Source organism: Coregonus lavaretus (assembly GCF_964263955.1).
Source record: "Coregonus lavaretus genome assembly, chromosome: 5".
In the NCBI taxonomy this organism is placed as follows: domain Eukaryota; kingdom Metazoa; phylum Chordata; class Actinopteri; order Salmoniformes; family Salmonidae; genus Coregonus; species Coregonus lavaretus.
This window is the reverse complement of record NC_139992.1, coordinates 12,911,719-12,937,179: the sequence shown is the minus strand read 5'-3', so window position 1 is coordinate 12,937,179 and position 25,461 is coordinate 12,911,719. Positions and strand designations below refer to the sequence as shown.

General features: G+C 45.6%; 1 protein-coding gene across 1 annotated transcript in view; it reads right to left on the bottom strand.

The window, feature by feature from the left end:
- The window catches only part of LOC311128998 (semaphorin-5B-like), a 267,133-nt gene that overhangs the window by 143,634 nt on the left and 98,038 nt on the right, over nt 1–25,461 (bottom strand). The window contains exons 3-4 of the mRNA XM_084161231.1: nt 19,537–19,777; nt 2,903–3,002 (exon numbers count right to left, since the gene is read on the bottom strand). Coding sequence (XP_084017357.1) covers nt 2,903–3,002; nt 19,537–19,723 — 287 coding nt within the window. The 5' untranslated portion in view covers nt 19,724–19,777. The remainder of the gene's footprint in view (nt 1–2,902; nt 3,003–19,536; nt 19,778–25,461) is intronic.

Genomic DNA, 25,461 nt, shown 5'->3' with positions numbered 1-25,461 from the left:
CATTTTGACTGTTATATTAGTGAATTCTACTCGGTATGTAGGCTTGTTATAGCCATTTGCGTTGCACAACCCCATCACGCAGAGGCTATATCCATATCAATAAATGAGACAAAACTAAATATTGATTAAGTCTTGGCTATAACCTGTCCTTAGCGAAATAGCCAAGGGGTCCCAAATGGTCAAGACGATCTATAGCCTATTCTTATTGCCAGATCTGTTTTCCCTATCAGCCACTGCACGTGCTTCTTCAACTATTCTGTTTAACATTTATTTAGAGGCTATATTTAGAGGCCTGTGAGCTAGGGTCTTTTTTTAAGGGAAGCTCTATAATACAAACAGTTATAAAACACAAATAGAGTAAAACAATAATTCCGCAAGATACCATTACCCAAAATGATAGGCTAAATTGCAATGCCTACAAGTTGAAGGCCTATTTTGTATTTGTATAGGCCTAAATTAAACATTGAATTATTAAAGTGATAGGCTAAAGATCTTTGGAGAATTTAGATAGTTTTGAATACACACATGTATTTCAATAAACCAATGGATAAGACTGTTCAATTCTCTTTGATTTAGTTCCTATTGCAACTCAGACAAATGACTGAATGGATGACAAACTGACTGACTGAACTGAATGAATGATGAATTCAATGTTCAAATATGTTGGAATGACGAGTTGCACGCATCATGCATGCTGTGCACTTCATTTGGGTAGTAGGCAAATAGGCCTACATTAGGGTATAATGACTCTATGACTGCATGCCTCCAGAAGGGCATCTTCTGAGGCTGAGGGGTGCTTTTACTAAGGCACATGGTGCTGTGGTGCTGCATTGAGATCACCAGCTCTACAACTGGGCAGCAGTGTCGCGCTAAAGGGAATAGCCTATACAGAGACTACCTAAGACCACTGCAACATAGTTATTCTAAAGTGTGGGAATAAGCTTATACCAGACTTAGCCAACGTTTAACCTCTCCCGATTCATATAAATCATGTAAAATTATTTTAAATTCATATTAACCCCTAATACAGAATATGCTTTGGCAAGATTTTAAGCGATGAAATAAATATCAAAATATTCTATAAAAAAAATATTTTGAGTGGCAATGATTCACCAAACATCTATTATTATTCTATGTTTCATTATTCCTGGTAGATACTACTGGTTATGATTGCAGACAGAGCCCAGAGAATGGGATGGTGCAATATTGAATATGTCATATTTTGATAAGGTGCATGCATGGGGATTTCCACTTCACCCAGAGATATGCCCACGCTGTAGAGATATGCCCACGCTGTAGAGATATGCCCACGCTGTAGAGATATGCCCACGCTGTAGAGATATGCCCATGCTGTAGAGATATGCCCATGCTGTAGAGATATGCCCACGCTGTAGAGATATGCCCACGCTGTAGAGATATGCCCATGCTATAGAGATATGCCCATGCTGTAGAGATATGCCCATGCTGTAGAGATATGCCCATGCTGTAGAGATATGCCCATGCTGTAGAGATATGCCCATGCTGTAGAGATATGCCCACGCTGTAGAGATATGCCCATGCTGTAGAGATATGCCCATGCTGTAGAGATATGCCCATGCTGTAGAGATACACCTAGCGGACTGAAACTTCACTGTTGTAGGCAAAATACAGCTAGTGCTATCTAAACTTAAGCTGGCAAACAGATCCATTACATTAGCTACCCAAATGTGAAGTAAACTCAATTGAGGATTAATAGAGAATGGAGACTTTTAACTTGAAAACGTGCAGGATACCTCTTTCCGGTTTCCCTGACTTCCGTTTTTTTTATACTGTGTTATGCTTGTTCACGTAGCACTTCTCACATGCAGTTTGGTGTACTTTTTTTGGTTGGTGAGATGAAACTGCTAAAACTCTGAAAGGTATTATTGTACGTCAGAACTGCAGCACAATATTTGTTCAAGCCTAAAATGTTAGTCCGTAATCATAACATGGTGTTTGTATGTTCACAGGTGAAATTTCACGTTTATGTTTCATGCTTCACGCATGGCTTTTCTTACGATCCTAACTATTTACGGATGGATTTTCTTACGATCCTAACGATACGTATGTTCAACCTTTTGGAAGCTATCTCGCTCCATACGCAGCTGCATGCCATTGTAATGCCCAGGGTCAATTTGGTTTGACATTTGATATCCCTATGGGTCAAGTTAGAGACCATCAGTAAATGACACAATGTACATGTGACAATAATTTAAATGTCAATAGCTCTACATTTCAATGACACAAATCTCAAACGAACTTTAAATTGTAGAAATTCATATACAAATATTGAAAGCATTTAATGAGACAACTAAAAGATGTGCAACATTAAAATATTGTCCCATTTACATTGTGTAATTTATTGACGGTCCTTAACTAGCCCCACAAATAGGCTATCAATAGTCAAACCAACTTGGCAACTGTCCCACACCAACCGGCTGAAGCTAATTGGAGAAAGGGAAGAAGTTGGCTAGCTTGCTAGCTAGTCTAGGCTACTTCTAGACACAAGAACTGGTTAGACTGTTTCAAATTATCTAGAAGGGTGAGTGACTATAACTGTGTACTGTTTTGGCAGAGTGAAAGTACAAACGTTTCCCATGTTCGAACACACACGCAAGAGACACCCACATCAAAACACGCCTCCAAGACCCAAATCTGGTTCTGTTGCATTTCCTGATGAGGATAATTAAAACCAAGGTTAAATCAGGAAGTTCAGATCCCCTTTAAAACATGATTACCACTTTTGCATTTTTTATCTCCACATTGTCTATGATAGAAAGTGAGGAATTCTCAGCAGCAGCGAAGTGCAGCGCCAGGCAGAGTGTTTTGCTTAAGTGATAAATGAACAAATGAATAAGATATATATGAAGGAATGCATTCTTACCTTGCACCCACTATCAGCTCATTCCTGGTCAGGTCAAGGGTCAGTTGGGAGTAGTCTCTCACGCCCGGGTGGGAGAAAATAGAGACCCAAGGACTCAGGGCTGAAAAAGAGGAAGAAAGGAGACAGCAAGAGATGGAGAGAGAGAGAGTGAAAGAGAGAGACAGAGAAAGTAAAATAGATAGAGAGTGAAAGAGAGACAGAAAACAGAGAAAGCGAAAGATGGAGAGTTAAGTAAAGTTAAGGACTACAGAGAATGTTTCTCTACTATATTGTAACATGATGAATCTGTCAACTGTTGGGCTCCTGTTCAGTGGAGTTAAATTAAAGGTGACAGCAGCATGAGTAACGTCTGTGAAATAAAGCTAATAAAGAGATTCAGAACATGAACACTTCTAATTCACATTTACAATAGATGTCCTGACAACACTGGAAACACCCTGTGCTGTGCTCTGATATAGTTGTCATGATCTATTTTGTGTTGTTATACAGTGAGGGAAAAAAGTATTTGATCCCCTGCTGATTTTGTACGTTTGCCCACTGACAAAGACATTATCAGTCTATAATTTTAATGGTAGGTTTATCTGAACAGTGAGAGACAGAACAACAACAAAAAAATCCAGAAAAACGCATGTCAAAAATGTTATAAATTGATTTGCATTTTAATGAGGGAAATAAGTATTTGACCCCTCTGCAAAACATGACTTAGTACTTGGTGGTAAAACCCTTGTTGGCAATCACAGAGGTCAGACGTTTCTTGTAGTTGGCCACCAGATTTGCACACATCTCAGGAGGGATTTTGTCCCACTCCTCTTTGCAGATCTTCTCCAAGTCATTAAGGTTTCGAGGCTGACGTTTGGCAACTCGAACCTTCAGCTCCCTCCACTCCAGGACCTCTCCAGGACCTTAATGTGCTTCTTCTTGAGCCACTCCTTTGTTGCCTTGGCTGTGTGTTTTGGGTCATTGTCATGCTGGAATACCCATCCACGATCCATTTTCAATGCCCTGGCTGAGGGAAGGAGGTTCTCACCCAAGATTTGACGGTAGATGGCCCCGTCCATCGTCCCTTTGATGCGGTGAAGTTGTTCTGTCCCCTTAGCAGAAAAACACCCCCAAAGCATAATGTTTCCACCTCCATGTTTGACAGTGGGGATGGTGTTCTTGGGGTCATAGGCAGCATTCCTCCTCCTCCAAACACGGCGAGTTGAGTTGATGCCAAAGAGCTCGATTTTGGTCTCATCTGACCACAACACTTTCACCCAGTTCTCCTCTGAATCGTTCAGATGTTCATTGGCAAACTTCAGACGGGCATGTATATGTGCTTTCTTGAGCAGGGGGACCTTGCGGGCGCTGCAGGATTTCAGTTCTTCACGGCGTAGTGTGTTACCAATTGTTTTCTTGGTGACTATGGTCCCAGCTGCCTTGAGATCATTGACAAGATCCTCCCGTGTAGTTCTGGGCTGATTCCTCACCGTTCTCATGATCATTGCAACTCCATGAGGTGAGATCTTGCATGGAGCCCCAGGCCGAGGGAGATTGACAGTTCTTTTGTGTTTCTTCCATTTGCGAATAATCGCACCAACTGTTGTCACCTTCTCACCAAGCTGCTTGGCGATGGTCTTGTAGCCCATTCTACAGTCTTGTCCCTGACATCCTTGGAGAGCTTTTTGGTCTTGGCCATGGTAGAGAGTTTGGAATCTGATTGATGGATTGCTTCTGTGGACAGGTGTATTTTATACAGGTAACAAACTGAGATTAGGAGCACTCTTTAAGAGTTTGCTCCTAATCTCAGCTCGTTACCTGTATAAAAGACACCTGGGAGCCAGAAATCATTCTGATTGAGAGGGGGTCAAATATTTATTTCCTTCATTAAAATGCAAATCAATTTATAACATTTTTGACATGCATTTTTCTGGATTTTGTTGTTGTTATTCTGTCTCTCACTGTTCAAATAAACCTACCATTAAAATTATTGTCACGCCCTGACTCTGGAGACTCGTATTTGTTGAGTCAGGGTGTGTATTTTCTGTGTGGTATGTTGTATTTTCTAGGTTTAGATCTAGATCGTCTAGATCTATGTTGGCCGGTGTGGTTCCCAATCAGAGGCAGCTGTCGCTCGTTGTCTCTGATTGGAGACCATACTTAGGCAGCCTATTGGCACTAGTGGGTTGTGGGATCTTGTTCCGTGTTAGGTATGTTTGTTTTGTGTACCTTGGACTTCACGTTTCGTTTGTTGTTTCGTCATTGTGTTTATTCGGAAAAAATTAACATGTTCGCATATCACGCTGCGCCTTGGTCCGTCCCGTCTATAAACGAACGTGACAGAAGATCCCACCAAACGAGGACCAAGCAGCGTGTTCAGGAGCAAACGCCGGGAATTCAACAGGAGGTTACATTAGTTGATGTTCTCCTCGGTTGGGGGAGAATTACGGAGGAGGAGGCCGTCCGTTACCGGAAGGCGATGAAGGAGGATGCCCAGGTAGGAGAGGAGAAACGGCGCCAACAGTGCGACGACGGAGACCCGAGAGGCAACCCCAAGAAACATTTTTTGGGGGGCACACGGTGTGGATGACGAGGCAGCAGGAGGCCGTTAAAGGGCGGATCTGCAGGTTAGGAGAGGAGGCCATCATGTTACGGGGGCTATTGGTTCAGAGGGAGCAGGAGTTATTCGGTCAGAGGGAGGCGCTACAGGAGGCTATAAGGGAGAAGGAAAGTGTAGAGGCACAGCGAGAGGAGCTGGTTAGGCAGCAGAAGTGGTGCGTGTCGCCAGTCCGGTCCGGCCTGTTCCTGCCCCTCGCACCAAGCCAGTGGTGCGCGTCACCAGCCCGGTCCGGCCTGTTCCTGCCCTCGCACCAAGCCAGTGGTGCGCGTCGCCAGCCCGGCCCGGCCTGTTCCTGCCCCTCGCACCAAGCCAGTGGTGCACGTCGCCAGCCCGGCCCGGCCTGTTCCTGCCCCTCGCACCAAGCCAGTGGTGCGTGTGTCCAGTCCGGCACGGCCCGTGCCTGTTCCACCGGTGCCTGGTCCGGCACCGGTCAGCTGCTCCACTCCAGAGCCAGAACAGTCCGCTCCACCGGTTCCAGTTCAGCTCCGGTCAGCTGCTCCACTCCGGAGCCAGAGCAATCCGCTTCACCGGGGTCCAGTCCAGCTCCGGTCAGCGGCTCCACTCCGGAGCCAGAGCAGTCCGCTCCACCGGTGCCTGATCCAGCTCCGGTCAGCTGCTCCACTCCGGAGCCAGAGCAGTCCGCTCCACCGGGGTCCAGTCCAGGTCCGGTCAGCGGCTCCACTCCGGAGCCAGAGCAGTCCACTCCACCGGTGCCCAGTCCAGCTCCGGTCAGCGGCTCCAGTCCGGAGCCTGTGCAGTCCGCTCCACCGGTGCCCGGTCCAGCTCCGGTCAGCGGCTCCAGTCCAGACCCATTTCTTTGTCAGTGGGCAAAGGTACGAAATCAGCAGGGGATCAAATACTTTTTTTCCCTCACTGTAGGTCCAACAAAACATAATGTATCTATCTTTATATTGTCATAGAAAATTGCCCATTATCACCGATTTCACCTTTGCATATGGTTTCAGTTGGCCAATAATGTGAACCTATGAAGTAGCTTCACTTGACATCTTAGCGGCGCAAACATGTCTATCAGTGAGTAACTACCTATGCTTTGTGGCTTGCAGCAGCAGTGAAGGAGTGAGTGGGTAGATTATGATAGTGTCCAGCTACTGGTAAACCCCCTCTGCCCTTAGCCCTGAAACCCAGTAAGATGCAGCAGAGAGGGACAATGTTGTCTGAGACCACATCAAGCCTACTGATCCTAATGCAACAAGACAACCAGTCAAAAAGAGCCCTTCCAGGAAACACACCACACTCCACAGCGCCCGCTGCTTCAGACATTTGACACTTGCTTTCACAAATTAAAAACAATTTCCCCCGGCAGTCACAGGAAGTCACACAAGGCGCCTGGTAGAGTGGCGGGTCCAGAAAGTGCTCAGCTGATCTCCATATGATCTGAGCGTGGGTTTACTAAATGGATTTCACCACATGGGAGATTGCAAGGCAAATTAGATTTGTTATTTTTAGATGTAGAACACAATATCGCAGCGGTCAGTTGCTTGGATTCAGCGTTGCAGTTGAAGTGTAGTTTGTTTAGTAGCATATAACATGACAGAAAACCTTTTAAGACATAAGAAACGTGTTATTCCCAAAGTAATTGTGTTTATTTTGGCCCCCTGTTATGGGTTTAAAGAAAGAAGACACCTGTGCCATGTCAGATATAGGGTTAAAATGTATTATTGTATTATTTTGAGTTTGCGTCTCAATATTACACTTTATATACATCACAGAAGACTAAAATATAACAAAACCGTTTGAAATAGAAACACCGGATTTTCTGCACACAAAAAAAAACATGTTTATTAATTATGAAATCATGAAAGATTCCACCTATGAGGTCAATAGAGGGCGATTTGGTCATTTGACTGCAGGAAAGGGCTACACCAAATATGACAAACTCACTGTCTGCTACAGAGATGAAGAACTTACACTGAACTGAAGTATTGGGAAAGATCTAGGGAAAACCACAAAAGATCCATAGATTTCCACCACACTACAGCATTAAACCAAAGCAGTGAATGGACAGACTACAGTAGGATTGATTGCAACCATATGGCCGCATTATACTGAGTATCCTTTATTAAGATATAATGATGCAATAGCAGACTAATCATAGGGATGGATTATTAAAACGTAACGAGATGAGAGCAGAGTAAACAGGGATGTATTATTGAAACGTAATGAGACGATAGCAGCGTAAACATAGGGATGGATTATTAAGTCATAATTAGACGATAGCAGAGTAATCAAAGGGATGGATTATTAAGACGTAATTAGACGATAGCAGAGTAATCATAGGGATGGATTATTAAGACATAATGAGACGATAGCAGAGTAAACATAGGGATGGATTATTAAGACATAATGAGACGATAGCAGAGTAAACATAGGTTTGGATTATTAAGACATACTGAGACGATGGCAGAGTAATCATAGTGTAGGATGGAGCTGCCTGGTGGTTTTCCTCATCCTCCATCCAGTACCAAGCAGATAACTCTGAGTGCTAGGAGACACACTCTAACACACATCCACACGATCTAACACACATATACACACACTAACACACATACAGTATAAACACACTAACACACATTCACACACTCTAACACACATATACACACACACACTCTAACACACATATAAACACAATCAAATACTGCTTTCACATAGGATTTACTGTATTTTGGGCAATGTTTATATGACCTCCTTACAAACAGGCCTATTTTTACCACATTCTTGCCTACTTACACCTTTTATCCCTCCCGTGCTGGAGAGGAGTGGTAGTAGTGGTGTGCAGATGTGGGCAGGCTTCTATTTTAATAGAATCCATTGAGAATATACACCTTAAAAAATAAGTCCATTATTAATTCCTGTTAGGTCCTAAGAAACATAAGAATAGAATAGCATATTTTGAGTTTAATTAGGCCTATGTTACGGGTCTGTGCAGCCAATGCTGCGCCATCCAAATGAAATCAATAGCTCATTATTTTATTCATTAAACAGAAAAGACACACCTACCCGATCAATATAATGGAATATAACAGAATAAAATGCAACAAATATTTTTCCCACACAACTTGTGTCACAGGAACGTGTAGAACCGCTGTTATATAAAAAATATATATTTTGAAACAGAGCCCAAGCCCATGCTTTTTTGATCCACGTTTCATCTCTTTCCTACCCTCACTCCACTTTGTTAGGGAGCAGGTGAAGGGTCTTACCTTCATCATGATACCAATACAAAATAATAACAATCCTATTTTCAAAAGCATGCGAGTCTCGAATATTTCACAACCTCCGCTGGTTTTTGGAGTTCCCTATGTGTGATTGAACTAAATAATAGCCCTACACTTGATTTCGGCTACATTATTGCATGCTAAATGTTTCTGATCAGTGATAGATGAGAAAACGAATAGATGAGCTATACCCCCTCTACTTATTTGCCCAGCCAGAAACCAATTAACTAAATAGCCTATACAGACAGAGATTCAGTTAAACAAAATCACATTGATTGATTATCAGACAAGTCAGTGAAGTCACAGGCTTTTGGTCATGAGTAGGCCTAGGCTGCTAAGCGACTGCCAGTGAAGAGCAAAATAATCCACTTGTTAAACTCCATAACATGGCAAAATGTTCTAATAAATGAGCCAACTAGACAAGATGATCATGAGCAGCACTCAACTTAGTTAACATTTCCCCAGCCTAATTGTAGCCTAACCAATATCCAAACAGAGATTCAGGGAAAATAAAAATCGGACATTTATTGATTTATCAAGATGAGTACCCATGCTTGTCTTTAAGCAGCGCGATGGTGCTGTCCCAATCAAAACAGTGCTGAAATTATATAGTTGACCACACGCGGGTAGGCTATTGCTTCAAATGTATTACAAGGACAATAGGAGTTTCAGTAAGCAACAATTTGATACATGCCTTCAGTTGCATTATCCTACTTTATTCCAATATTTTAATCATTCAGTAATTTTTTCCTCACAGTAATTGTTTATGGATCCATCTAGTTGTGGTTAAGAAAACAGTGCATGCTTAGTGGTGGGCTATGTGAAGAGATTGGGAAAGTGACATGCCTCGCAAAGTTTACAACTGGCAGCAGGATAGTTAACTGGTGCTGCCTAGCAACCATCAAGAGTTTAAGAGCATAGTACATTTCATACTAAGCTGTTGGCAGAACTTTACCGAAATTATTACTAGGTTGTTTGGCGGAAATACAAGTTTTGGCTTTGATACCAGCAATACCTTTTGTCTTAGTATGAAAAGGATATAATACGCATCACACTCTAACTAACATCAGTCCTGCTCAGGTTGAACATTATGCGGTTTAATGACTCATACTGGGATGTGCTCATCTAGAAAACACACACGAACAGAACATGCACACACACACACACACACACAAACTGAACAAGCAGAAACATCTGCATGTCAAACTGTGTGATTAATGGATGTGTATGAAGCCTGGAGCTAGGGGGAGTGAGCAGGAGGGGGAGAAGAGGGGACATTTTTCTCACATGCTTATCCAAACACCTCCTAAACTGTTTTAAGGATGAAACATGGTTATAGGGGTGGACTGTGCCGAGAGCAACAGAGAGTTTGTACTGTACAGTATATCTTCTTATAGTCAGAACAGATCAGAGCAGAGCTTAAGGTCTTGCATCTTGCCTCTTGGCTATTTAAAGAGCTACTGCCTTTAAAAAGCAACAAATCCCTTTGTGGCATCTAGTCAGAAACAGTTATTCTAGTGTCACAATTAACTACAAAGTGTAAATAGGCAAATTCTAGTCATGAAGTCAGTCTCATCTGAAACGGAGTTTGGAACATCCTTGCGTCACAACGGTAAATTAAGGATGGGTTTTGATTTGAAGATGTCCATTTGCCCACTAACATGGGGTGAACAGCTGCGGTGATTGCTCTCTATCCAATAGCATAAACAGTGAGACAGACCTGCCCATAAGCTCCGACTTTGTTTACATAAGACAACGTGTCCTGCATTTTTTAGCAGAAATACTGCACCAAACACCTTAGATGTAAAATTGGCAACTAAAATATCCTTGGCAAAAACATCAACATTAATTACACATTTCTTGAGTTATCATCGATTCATCATGAGGATTTTGAGGAAGTTAAATAGGCTTCCACATCTACAGTGTCTCATCGGGGACAAACATCATTAACCAAATCGGTCAGGAAACACACCTCCAAGACTGAAATCTTGTTTTTCAAATGAGCAATAGAAAAACACACATGCCATTCTGGGTGTTCAGTGACTCTTTAACAACCTCCACACACCACATTTCCTAAATACTGTCAAAACAGTCACACATTGCTACAGCCATATCAGAGTGTGGTTAATTGAAGTGGTTCTCCAGGGGCCTCTAACTAACTAGCACTTGTTACCCAGCATGCTTCTCTCTGTCTGGGGGAGTATGGTGTGCTATGCTGAACATGTGAGGAGAGTCAGGGGGAGTGGGAGTGTAGTATATCTGTGTGCGTGTGTGTACGTGCAGGCGTGCCAGGAGAGACAGTGTGAGTAGTGTTGAGAGCAGTTTGGGCTCTATACGTGTAGGAGGGTGTTGATAACTCCTGGGTCATCTGAATGGGGGGTATGTTATACACACAGACACACAGACACGGGAGGGGGGAGCTAAATATGAAATCCCTCCTCCCAGGTGATATCTGGATCTGCAGTTGATGGCCGAATATTGCATTTGTTCACTGATCTGCTGAGTGACAGATGAATGCATTAGCCAACAGAGCTGGCGGGAGAGGACAGTGCCTTAGACACTTGAGGGGACATGAATCATAACCTTTATATCCTCGTCTTGACAGAATTAAAAAAGACTCACAGAGAGAGCCTCTATTAAAAAATAAGTAGTGTCTCTGTCTCGCCGCAAGTACACTAGCTATACACAGGAGGACTTGGCAGCTTGGTAATGCTGATTTTACACAGCCAAAGCCCACCAAATGTGTCCTCAGTAGTTGCAGAATTAGAAGACAGACCGTTGAGGGAAAGGAAACACAAAACTCACAGACACCAAATCTGTAATACAGATCTGATCATCTCATGCTATCTGATGGAATGCCTTTAGTTGGTACACTAAAACAACATGAACAGGACAGCCTGATAAAGACAGACACCATCGTTCTGCCACCACAATCTCCCTTTACCTAAGTGTTTAGGGTAGCTTGTCGATTTACTGGGCATCAGGGCTCTGATGGAAACACAGTTTAAGAGTCATGCAATTTGTTGATCCTGATGACTAGTCCTATCTAGTGAAGGGGATCTACTCTGTGATGGCTGTTGTGTTAGTGTGACCACAGATATCATTCAGAAAGACAGGACCTGGTAGGGCCCTGTAGCAGAACAGAGTGCAAAGCTTTTGAATGAATATATAATAGGAGATTATAGACAAGGATTCAAATCAAATCACCACAGTTTAATTAGAATGAGAGAGAGATGAGGTTGTTTTCTCTCAGTTCTGCCAGGCCTCGTCAATTAGTTAATGCCTTTTATTGATGTTTAAATCCCTAAATGCACAACAAACCATAACAAACCACAAGCAGTTGACCTTGGGGTCGGTCCGATAACCTTGGAAACCAAACTATTTATTTAACTTTTGGAGTCTTATGTTATAGTTTAGGGGCAGCAGACAGCCTAGCATTTAAGAGCGTTAGACCAGTAAGAGAAAGGTCACTGGTTCGAATCCCCGGGCCACTACGTGAAAAATCTGTCTGTGCCCTTGAGCAAGGCACTTTACTCTAATTGCTCCTGTAAGTCGCTCTGTATAAGAGCATCTCCTAAATGACTAAAATGTAAATAGTTTGGCTTCTGGGGATAGAACTGTTTACTTAATTACAGTACATTCCTGTCGGAAACAGAAAACAAATATCAACAATGCTTTTTCTCATTAGTATTTTAATTGAGCATGGTGTTGATTGCTCCCCTCAGGGGCTAACTAGCAAATGAGTTATGAGTGACACATATTGTGTTGAAGGCACCTGTCTGTCATCACAGACTCAAAAGTGTGAAATAGCTACCCTGCAGACAATATAAGGGTTAGATGGCAGGGCCTTGTTAATGCAAATTCTACTGTATTTCACCGATTATGTATATCTGATTGAGTGAATGGACATTTTATCCACATACTAAGTACTACTATCATGGCTACTAACATGGTAGGACTGAGAAAGCATCCCTTTGGACAGATTCAATGAACAGTGGTGTATCAGGACAACCGCAGCATCTGTTGCATGAAATAACAATGATCCAAATGTCCCAGACAAAGTTTCAGGCTGAAGGATTTATCAGATGCTTCCTGGTCTACCAGATGATCTTCCATTCTCATTCTCCTCTCCAACTCAGGGTCTCTCTCTCTCTGTCTGTCTGTCTCTGTCTCTGTCTCTGTCTCTGTCTGTCTCTCTCTCTCTCTCTCTCTCTCTCTCTCTCTCTCTCTCTCTCTCTCTCTCTCTCTCTCTCTCTCTCTCTCTCTCTCTCTCTCTCTCTCTCTCTCTCTCTCTCTCTCTCTCTCTCTCTCTCTCTGTCTCTCTGTCTCGCTCTCTCTCTCCTTCTCTCTTTCCCTCTCTCTATCTTTATCTCCCTTTCCCATTCTCTCTTATTCTTATTCTCTCCCTCCCTCCCTCCCTCCCTCCGGAGCCTCCAGGATCTTATCAGACACGGCAGATTGCTGCAGCTTATCCAAAATTCCACAAAGAAAATGTTATTTTGTTTTGTCTCCCCGCTCTTCTCCTCTCTTCCTCTGGCTTGGTGGATTTCCCTTGGATTTTCATGTGGTTTGTGTTGTAGTGTGTGTGTGTTGTCAGGGGGGGCCTAGGACTGCCTGCTACCTGATCCACAGCTGGAGAATAGAGGGCTGCTATGCCTCAGTGAAGCACATCCCTCCTCCAGAATGAGCAGGGATAATGGAGACCAGGGACACGGTGTCTGTCGGCTGAGGAAGGGCCACTGCAGAGAGGGGAGAGAGAGGGCTGGGCTGGCAACACACACACACACACACACACAGGTCTGGGAGGACACACTCAGGACCAGGGGTGTAATTGGGGAGGGTGTAGAGAGAAAGAGAGAGATGCGAGAGAGAGAGAGAGAGAGGGGGTAGCTCCCGCTACTTTCCCCTCCATACATTAATTTCCTCCTGCCCCAGGCTCTGAGTGTGATAGCCCATCAGTGGATCAGAGACCATGCAGGCCCAGCAGCATCCCCATTAGCAGCCTGTTAACGACAGCAGCATCCCCACTAGCAGCCCGTTAACGACAGCAGCATCCCCACTAGCAGCCTGTTAATCGATAGTCTGAGGAGAACTGGAGAGATGAAGGACCATTCAACACAGTCACTGATGGATCCATCCACCGCCAACCTCTGATATCACAGGACAATCAGGACCAGTCAAATCACACACTGGGGGCGCAAACTTTCACGCCTCCCTGTTCTCTCAGTTATCATCGGCTTGGAGAACAGAGAACACCTCTCTCTCTCAAGAGGCCCTTTGGGCGGCGACACGGCTTAAATGACAGTGTCATTATCCGGACGAGAGCAGATAGCGAGATAATCCTGCTGGAGCAGACTATACAATCCACTGTCCACTACAGCAGCTTTGGGTTGAGAGGAGAGGAGACGAGAGGAGACGAGACGAGAGGAGAGGAGAAGACAGGAGAGGTGGGTAGGGAGGTGGAGAGAAGAAGACAAGAGAGGAGAGGTGGGTAGGGAGGTGGAGAGAAGAGGAGAGAGGGAGGGAGGGAGAGAGAGGTGGGTAGGGAGGTAAAGAAGAGGGAGAGAGGGAGAGGAGAGGTGGGTAGGGAGGTGGAGAGGAGAAGACAGGAGAGGAGAGGTGGGTAGGGAGGTGGAGAGAAGAGGAGGGAGGGAGGGAGGGAGGGAGGGGAGAGGTGGGTAGGGAGGTGGAGAGAAGAGGGAGGGAGGGAGGGGAGAGGTCGGTAGGGAGGTGGAGAGAAGAGGAGAGGGAAGAAGGCTATACAACTTGGTTCACTGAGATTACGAAGCAGGTGACTTGGCTTTATTAAGAGTGCAGATTCCTCTGAGAGGAAATGGACCCATAGCAGTAGAATGCAGCTTGTTGCCTGCCATTACCATGGTAACCAACTTGTAATAGGTGCTATTTTCTCTGCGGGTGGTGATGTGGTCAGAATGGATAACAGGGCCATGTTGCACAGTGGGCTGAATCAATCCTGAGTCTGACCATGGTGTAGTGCGTGTTCTGACAAACTAGGTCTTACGCTGTGTCTGAAATGGCACCCTATTCCCTATGCAGTGCCCAATTGTTGACCAGACACTAGGGAGTAGGGTGCCATTTCGGACACAGCGTAAGGATGGTCAGGTCCTCAACGGGATAGTCTGGTCCCAGATCGGTTTGTGCTGTATAGCCAACTCCTATGACCGTGGCAAGACAATGGCCATAGGAGCTGGCAAGGCATCACAAGCTGATCTGGGCCCAGGCTAGTCTATCAGCAGGAGGCTCAGAAGAGAGATTAGCCCACATGGATGGAGGAATAGAGGTTGCGTGCCTCTGAAGGCGATATTTCTCCTCTGATCTCTGGAAGGGATGTGAGAGGAGGTGATTCTGGGCTGATACTCTGGCCCTCCTCTACTAGGCTAGACTATCGCTCCTACAGGCATGGTCTGATGGCTAGATTAGGATAGGAGATGTGATACTGGGACTGGGACAGAGGTGATAGAGGATGACAATGACCCAGTCACAGAGCCTTCTCCAGTTTCCCTCTCCCACACCTTGACTGTGATAATGATCACCATCACTTTGATCAACAACAACTCAGTGACGTGTCCAGTCCTCCAACAGCATATTACTGCACATTGACTGTTACCTTTCCTCTCTAAAGTCAGCCCGCTGGGCAAAAACTGGTTGCATCAACCTTGTTTACACGTCATTTTAAAAACAGTCTGATGATGTTGAATCAACATGGAAAACTGGTTGGATTTAGTCTTTTTTTCCACCCAACCTTTAACCTAAATCCAATAAAATGGTGGTATTTTTTGTTGATTTCACATTGAATTCACATTAGTTGACATCTCAACCAAATGTAACTCAAAAATAGACGTGGAAATGGCGTCTGTGCCCAGTGGAGGGGCCTCACTGCCACAAGGTCTGTTTTAGCCTTTTCAAAGCAGAGGAGCCTCCTATCAAGGTATAGCGGTGATCCCACCACCACCTCCACCGGAACATCTTAAGACCCGGAGGGAGGATGGGGATAGGGTCCCTAAATGGGGATAGGGCCCCTAAATGCTCCAGTGAAGTGCGCCAGCTTCAGAGGCTAGAGAGGCCAGGAAGGAGCCCCCTGATCCTGATCTCTTCTCCCTGCTCACACACACACACACCACTAATCCTAACACCCCCCTCCACACACACACACACACGCACACCACCCCAGTCAGATTAAAAGGGCCCCGCCCCTCCACCAGGTGACTGGGCTCAGTGACCGCTCCACCACTCTACGATAAAACGCTCATCAATCACTGGGACTAATCTCAGGTTCAGGCTGACACCTTCATCGTTCCGGGGTTTCTATAGCTGCTGCCTCCACATAAAGTGTTATACTGCCAGCTATACTAAGCAAATAGGCCGTCTGCTCTCCATAGAGCCATTCTAAAGTGGGTATTGTATCCCTTTGATGTGCAGTAGGCAGCACTGACAGCAGTCAAAGGATTATCTGGTACTGTAGCTGTAAGCACAGTGTGAAGGTACACTACATTACCAAAAGTATGTGGACACCTGCTCGTCAAACATCTCATTCCAAAATCATGGGCATTAATATGGAGTTGGTCCCCCCTTTTCTGCTATAACAGCCTTCACTCTTCTGGGAAGGCTTTCCACTAGATGTTGGAACATTGCTGCGGGGACTTGCTTCCATTCAGACACAAGAGCATTAGTGAGGTCGGGCACTGATGTTGGGTAATTAGGCCTGGCTTGCAGTCGGCATTCCAATTAATCCCAAAGGTGAGGTCAGGGGTTGAGGTCAGGGCTCTGTGCAGGCTAGTCAAGTTCTTCCACACCTATCTCGACAAACCATTTCTGTATGGACCTCGCTTTGTGCACAGGGACATTGTCATGCTGAAACAGAAAAGGGCCTTCCCCAAACTGTTGCCACAAAGTTGGAAGCACAGAAAAATCTAGAATGTCATTGTATGCTGTTGCGTTAAGATTTCCCTTCACTGGATCTAATGGGCCTAGCCCGAACCATGAAAAACAGCCCCAGACCATTATTTCTCCTCCACCAAACTTTACAGTTGTCACTATGCATTAGGGAAGGTAGCGTTCTCCTGGCATCCGCTAAACCCAGATTCGTCTGTCGGACTGCCAGATGGTGAAGTGTGATTCATCACTCCAGAGAACGCGTTTCCACTGCTCCAGAGTCCAATGGCGGCGAGCTTTACACCACTCCAGCCGACGCTTGGCATTGCGCATGGGGATCTTAGGCTTGTGTGCAGCTGCTCGGCCATGGAAACCCATTTCATGAAGCTCCCGACTAACAGTTCTTGTGATGATGTTGCTTCCAGAGGCAGTTTGGAACTCAGTAGTGAGTGTTGCAACTGAGGGCAGACGATTTTTACGCGTTACGCGCTTCAGCACTCGGCAGTCCCATTCTGTGAGCTTGTGTGGCCTACCACTTTGCAGCTGAGCCGTTGTTGCTCCTAGACATTTCCACTTCACAATAACAGCACTTACAGTTGACCGGGGCAGCTCTAGCAGGGCAGAAATTTGATGAACTGACTTGTTGGAAAGTTGGCATCCTATGACAATGCCACATTGAAAGTCACTGAGCTCTTCAGTAAGGCCATTCTACGGCCAAGGTTTGTCTATGGAGATTGCATGGCTGTGTGCTCAATTTTATACACCTGTCAGCAACGGTTGTGGCTGAAATAGCCAAATCCACTAATTTGAAGGGGTGTCCACATACTTTTGTATGTATAGTGTAGGTAGGTATGAATGGTGCTGAGTGAAAGGAAGGAAGGAAGGATCTTTTTGATCCAGGCAACTTCCCACTGGGCACAGACGTCAGTTCAACGTCTATTTTTTACAATTGGTTGAGTTGTCAACTAACGTGAATTCAACATGAAATCAACAAAACATTTCACCATGACATTGGATTTAGGTCAAATGTGCGTGAAAAAAGTATAAATTCCCTTACGTTGATGACTACAAATCCAATCAGTTTTTTCACGTTGATTCAACGTCATCACATAAATTATTTAAAATGTTTAATTATGTGGAAACAACATTGATTCAACCAGTTTTTGCCCAGTGGGGTTAACATTACTGTCACGCCCTGACTCTGGGGACTCGTATTTGTTGAGTCAGGGTGTGTATTTTCTGTGTGGTAGGTTCTATGTTGCATTTTCTATGTTTAGATCTAGTAAGTCTAGATCTATGTTGGCCGGTGTGGTTCCCAATCAGAGGCAGCTGTCGCTCGTTGTCTCTGATTGGGGACCATACTTAGGCAGCGTATTGGCACTAGTGGGTTGTGGGATCTTGTTCCGTGTTAAGGTGTGGTGTGGTGTGGTGTGGTGTGGTGTGGTGTGGTGTGGTGTGGTGTGGTGTGGTGTGGTGTGGTGTGGTGTGGTGTGGTGTGGTGTGGTGTGGTGTGGTGTGGTGTGGTGTGGTGTGGTGCGGTGCGGTGTGGTGCGGTGCCTTGGACTTCACGGTTCGTTTCATTTGTTATTTTGTCGTTGTGTTTGATATTTAATAAATATGTACGCATATCACGCTGCGCCTTGGTCCGTCCCGTCTGTAAACGAACGTGACAATTACAGATATTGAGAAAGTCTTGAGTATGGCCTTGTGCTGAAATGTTGACATTAAATAGTCTCAACTATATCCCCTTCTACTTTTCAAATCTGATGTAAATGGAAAATTGAATCATTTGAAATCATAGTGTCAATCGTATATTTTGTTTGTTTTGTGAAGCAAAAAAGCGTCCTCCTTGGCTTCCAGCCCTCCTCCTGATAACATTGATAAACTGTCCCTTAAAGAAACTCCATTTCACAATGGTGTGCTGCAATAAAAAGGAGGCGGGGCCCCAGGAAATGTTCATATGACCCATTGCTTTTAGAGGTTTGGGCATATCTCCGATAATAAGGAAACCCTCTAGCTATCACTTCACTATTTCTTTCTTTGCCCACACTGAGCGGAATTTCTTCACCAATCGGTCTAGTCATAGCCCTTGGAAAGGATAACAAAAACACTTCCTTGTCCTGAAATATACACAGCAATTTCAGTGTTCATCCTCCCTCCTTCACTCTGCATGTACAGTATATCTATGACCTTTCTCTCTCTGGTCTAAACAAAATTATATTTTCAATTTCTCACTATGGAGAACACCTTGTTTCATGCCCCACTGCATAGATGAACAGAGCAGATAGGTGGGGTATAACTGTACGCAACGTTCTCTCTGTCTCTCTGTCCTGATGTGTGTACGCTGGCAGACAGACCGATGGAAATGAAAAGTGTTTATCTCCCTGTAAGACTGATTTGTCTGTCAAACGGGGCTGGCATCAACATAAAGCATCTCTCGGTCTCTCTGTATAGTGTCATATGAAAGATTTAGAACATGTCTGTACAAAGGGGTGCTCCTCCCTCTAACCTGTTAGGCTTGGAGTCTTTTCAGTAATTATCTGCAATAATTTCATCATAATGGGTGTACAGTTTCACACTCTTCCCTTTGGCAAAAACATTCTTAGGTCAAACAACTAGACTGTTATTCAAGTAATCATTTCTAACACATTGGCCAACACCCCCTCAGACATTTAAAATACTTGGAATGTACAGGTGAGAAGATCATCCCAAGTCTTTAGGGTTATAGAATCCACGGAGGAGCTGTGACAGATGTGAAACACTAGTAGAAAATACAAGTGGTCTAAGTACAAATATTCCTGTTTCTATTCAGTAGTGAGAGAAGAGACCTTCAGTGTGGATGTGAATGAATAGCCATGTCCAGAATGGTGTGTCCTGTAATGAATACTGTGTCCAGTATGATTTACCTTGGAAGGTGACCACAGGGTGCTCTCTCTGGGTGCACTCCAGCCGGGACAGGTACTGGGGGGCGGGCGGGGAGGGGAGCAGGGGTTTCTGGGACAGCACGATGGGGAGGGGCAGCAGGAGCAGGTAGAGGAGCAACAGGCCAGGCACAGACATGGGGGTGGCGTACCGCGGCAACGCTGCCATCATGGTGATGTAGCGGAGCCTCTCCTCTAACTGCCAAGGTGGGCCTCTGGGATACAACTGTGAGAAAAGAAGGAGGGAAGAAAGAGAGGAAGTTAGAAAAAGGAGGAGGTGTGTGATGCAGAGCCTGTGGTTGTGTGGTAACATTTCCCCCTTGTCCCACTGTTTCTCCCCCTTGTCCCACTGTTTCTCCCCCTTGTCTCCGTTTCTCCCCCTTGTCCCACTGTTTCTCCCCCTTGTCCCCCTGTTTCTTCCCCTTGTCCCCCTGTTTCTCCCCCTTGTCCCACTGTTTCTCCCCGTTGTGTCCGTTTCTCCCCCTTGTCCCACTGTTTCTCCCCCTTGTCCCACTGTTTCTCCCCCTTGTCTCACTGTTTCTCCACCTTGTCCCCGTTTCTCCCCCTTGTCCCACTGTTTCTCCCCCTTGTCCCCCTGTTTCTTCCCCTTGTCCCCCTGTTTCTCCCCCTTGTCCCACTGTTTCTCCCCGTTGTGTCCGTTTCTCCCCCTTGTCCCACTGTTTCTCCCCCTTGTCCCACTGTTTCTCCCCCTTGTCTCACTGTTTCTCCACCTTGTCCCCGTTTCTCCCCCTTGTCCCACTGTTTCTCCCCCTTGTCCCACTGTTTCTCCCCCTTGTCCCCGTTTCTCCCCCTTGTCCCACTGTTTCTCCCCCTTGTCTCACTGTTTCTCCCCCTTGTCCCACTGTTTCTCCCCCTTGTCCCCCTGTTTCTCCACCTTGTCCCACTGTTTCTCCCCCTTGTCCCCCTGTTTCTCCACCTTGTCCCACTGTTTCTCCACCTTGTCCCACTGTTTCTCCCCCTTGTCCCACTGTTTCTCCCCCTTGTCTCACTGTTTCTCCCCCTTGTCCCACTGTTTCTCCCCCTTGTCCCCCTGTTTCTCCACCTTGTCCCACTGTTTCTCCCCCTTGTCCCACTGTTTCTCCCCCTTGTCCCACTGTTTCTCCCCCTTGTCCCCCTGTTTCTCCACCTTGTCCCACTGTTTCTCCCCCTTGTCCCACTGTTTCTCCCCCTTGTCCCCGTTTCTCCCCCTTGTCCCACTGTTTCTCCCCCTTGTCCCACTGTTTCTCCCCCTTGTCCCACTGTTTCTCCCCCTTGTCCCCTTTTCTCCCCCTTGTCCCACTGTTTCTCCCCCTTGTCCCACTGTTTCTCCCCCTTGTCCCCCTGTTTCTCCACCTTGTCCCACTGTTTCTCCCCCTTGTCCCACTGTTTCTTCCCCTTGTCCCACTGTTTCTCCCCATTGTCCCACTGTTTCTCCACCTTGTCCCCGTTTCTCCCCCTTGTCCCACTGTTTCTCCCCCTTGTCCCACTGTTTCTCCACCTTGTCCCCGTTTCTCCCCCTTGTCCCACTGTTTCTCCCCCTTGTCCCACTGTTTCTCCCCCTTGTCCCACTGTTCCTCCCCCTTGTCCCCGTTTCTCCCCCTTGTCCCCGTTTCTCCCCCTTGTACCCCTGTTTCTCCCCCTTGTCCCCCTGTTTCTCCACCTTGTCCCACTGTTTCTCCCCCTTGTCCCACTGTTTCTCCCACTTGTCTATCTCCCCTCTGATTTCACAACTGTCTGAATAAAGCGTCAAAATATATGAGAGAGCGAGACAAGTCTGTGAAGTACCTTACCCCTGACCTCACCATAATCATTCAAAATACGCAATTAAACCTCAGAAGTTAATTTAACGGCTGATTAATATTGGAAAATTTAATAAGAGGGTGGTGGATTGTTCAATGGGGTGCAAGTTTCCACCAGTCAATGTACCAGAACCCTGTGTGCTTAAAATATATGGCTCATAGACATGTACTTAACACAAGAAAAATGCAATCCACAGCTATTCTCTACAGAGATAATTTTTTGTAAAAATTGTTTTGAGTAGATGACCCATATGAATATCTGATAGTCATCTGACCTCTCACAGTGCTGAAGCAGCCTTGGTATTATGGCCCAGACCTTGGTTCAAATACTATTTGAAATAATTTCAAATACTTTAGCTGGGATTGATTGAGCTTACCTTTTGCAATGAAGCCAATAGAATAGTCACAGAATAGAAAACCCCGCCCATCTTGGCACTCCAGGCAGGCTAAAGCAAACGCTATAAGTATTTGAAAGATTTCAAATTGTATTTGAACCCAGGTCTGTTATGGCAGCCATCTCGGTTCAGCCACACCAGACTAAACTCTGTTAGACCACCTTGAACAGTACCACACACCTCTCCACTTCCTCCTCTGTAGTCAATGTAATTTCCTGCAGACATAATATACGAGGGAGTACAGCCTGGCTGAAGCCTGTAGTCCATCATCACCCACCCTTGCCACTTCTTACAATGTTACCATTGTGTGACGTAATACCATAAGTAGATATATACTAGATAATATAAAAAAACTGTAAGAGAGCATCAACTAACTTCTGATCTCACAGTCACAGGATTAGGTTGTTAATTAGGCAAATGCACATGAGCTGCTGGGGTGTTTTACATTACAATACAGTAACACTCAACAGACTCTGAAAGGAAGCCAGGGAAAAACAGAAATGCCAATAGGCTACATAGACAATTCCTAAGTATAGTAATATAGTATATAAGGGATGGGTTACTGAGTGCATTCCTCATGCCAATCATAGATAGAATAACACTGTACAATAATCAAAAGTTCGTTTTTAATCTGCAGATATGCAAAGTGCAGAGCAAACCCCTAGTGTTAGAGAGACACACTGCTATGTCAAGTATAGCCCGTTCAGTAAAAAGTGGAAGTGGTGTCAATGAAAATAGTGCTGGTAGAGAGAGAGAACCAGGAGGACCAGCAGCAGCTCTACAGCCCAGCGAGAGGAGCTGGTCTGGGCACAGACACAATCAACTAAACCCCTGGGAAAACACTAACAGCAGGTAGAGGTGTGTGTTTATAGCCGGTCTAATTAACAAGTTGTTGTTAATTAGACCGGCTGTGTGTGTGTGTGTGTATTTGTGTGGGTGTGGGCTAGGATCCACTGGCACTCTGGGTTGACAGATTCATTAGTCCACATACACACATCATCAGATCACACACACACACGTGCCTGTGTCCAACATGGCTCCGAGGACACTCAGAGGCCCACTAGGACAGACCCTCTATGATATCCTCCTTCTTGAATGCAGTTTGCCAAGATAAAACCAATATGAAACCAAGGTGATCTCTCCTCTGTGACACAGGTACTTCTTTCAGTTCAGTCAGCTGTCTGTCACACATTCACACACACACTCACACACACACTCACACACACACTCACTGGGTGTGTCACAACATAACAGAGTGCGTGGCTGGGAGAACGAGTCAGGCAGTTCATTATCCATGGACTGTGGACAGTGTCCTCATGGCTTAGAGGGGAACTTCCCGGGGCAGGTAGAGTAGAGTATTGACACTGAGCCCACAGCGTGTATCATCAGAGAAACCCTCCTGAAGAGAGAGAAAGAGAGAGCTCGAAGATTGATGATGTAACATAGGCCATGAAAGTGGTAAGGGTAGACTAATACCCTCGTAGAAAGAACATGTAAAGGGAGGGTCTTCTACCTCAAAATGCTAAATATGTTTTCCTTATCCACTTAATGATACCCACATACTGCATGTCTGAAAACAAGGTGAGAGAGGTTGAAGTCTGATAAAAGTTCAATGTAAACAGTTGCATAGCTTGGCTGGTGCAATAGCAGGCCAAGGGCCCTTGAGACAGAATACAAGTCTATGAAGAGAGAGACTTTATAGCTTGTCTTTTTCCCTTGTTCATATTTTCTTCTCTGCTGTGTGGGGGTTGGTGGAGATTGGGGCGGAGGAGTGGTGCTTTTTGATCACCCCTGCCCTCTCTGTCTCTCAGACCTTCCAAACTCAACAGCCTCATTCAAAATTATGCCTTTCACTAAAACTAAAGCAAAGGACGGGAGAGGAGGCGCGGTCGGGAGGGAGGCCATAAAAAGACTCCTTTAAAACACTCGGCCTTTTAATAATGTCAGAGGGAGTCTATCCCATTCCACAGGGCCACTGGGCCAGGAGGTGTGTCAGACAGTTTCCCTCTCCCTACCAGCCATAAAGGTTTAGGACGAGTCACTGGCTCCCTCTCCGCTCTGCTCCGCCATTCTGGAGATGGATGATTTAGGGCCCCGAGCGCTCTGCCTGCACCTCCTCTCATCCGGATGGTGATGAGGTCTACTCTCTACTACTTCTAATTACAATAGAAACTCCTTCAACCCAATCTCATCTGAATCAATTAAGACACTGATTAAATTGCTTCCAGCCCATCGGGAAAGTAATGGCTGCATCCTAAATGGCACCATATTCCCTATTGTAGTGCACTACTTTTGACCAGAGCCTTATGGACCCTGCTCAAAAGTAGTGCACTAAATAGGGTGTCATTTGGGATGCCCCCAATAACTAGTGTTACTCATAAAAAATAAAGTACTTGCTATCAGAGAAATTAAGTGTTTTACTGCGAACAAACGGATGTAGATATTGATGTTTATGCTTCAAGAAAAAAACAAATCGAAATGAAATTGGTAATTTCTGTTGGGAAAGTCTCTAAAGAGGACTAACTCCCCTCCAGTGGTTCTTTGATGCATTTGTTCATAAGATATGTTGATTAGATCTGATTGTTAAGTATCTTATATGAAGATTTATAATTGAGCACCATGAGTAGTAACTGTATGAAAAATGTGTCGTTGTCCCTGAGCCTTCTGTTACGTACACGCACACGTGCAGACACACAGACACACATGTGCAGACACACAGACACAGACACGCAGACACACAGACACAGACACACAGACACACACGTGCAGACACACAGACACACACGTGCAGACACACAGACACAGACACGCAGACACACAGACACAGACACACAGACACAGACACACAGACACACACGTGCAGACACACAGACACACACGTGCAGACACACAGACACAGACACGCAGACACACAGACACAGACACGCAGACACACAGACACAGACACACAGACACACACGTGCAGACACACAGACACACACGTGCAGACACACAGACACAGACGCGCAGACACACAGACACACGCGTGCAGACACACACGTGCTGACACACAGACACAGACGCGCAGACACACAGACACACGCGTGCAGACACACACGTGCTGACACACAGACACAGACGCGCAGACACACAGACACACGCGTGCAGACACACACGTGCTGACACACAGACACAGACACGCAGACACACAGACACACACGTGCATACACACAGACACAGACGCACAGACACACAGACACACGCGTGCAGACACACAGACACACACACACACATACACACAGACACAGACACGCAGACACAGACACACAGACACACACGTGCAGACACACAGACACAGACGTGCAGACACACAGACACAGACGCGCAGACACACGTGCAGACACACAGACACACACGTGCAGACACACAGACACAGACGCGCAGATACACACGCGCAGACACACAGACATACAGACACACACACAGACACACAGACACACACGCGCAGACACACAGACACACGCACGCAGACACACAGACACAGACACACAGACACACGCACGCAGACACACAGACACACGCGCGCAGACACACACGCGCAGACACGCAGACACACATACACACGCGCGCAGACACACAGACACAGACACACAGACACACATACACAGACACAGACACACAGACACACGCACACAGACACGCAGACACATGCGCACAGACACGCAGACACACGCGCG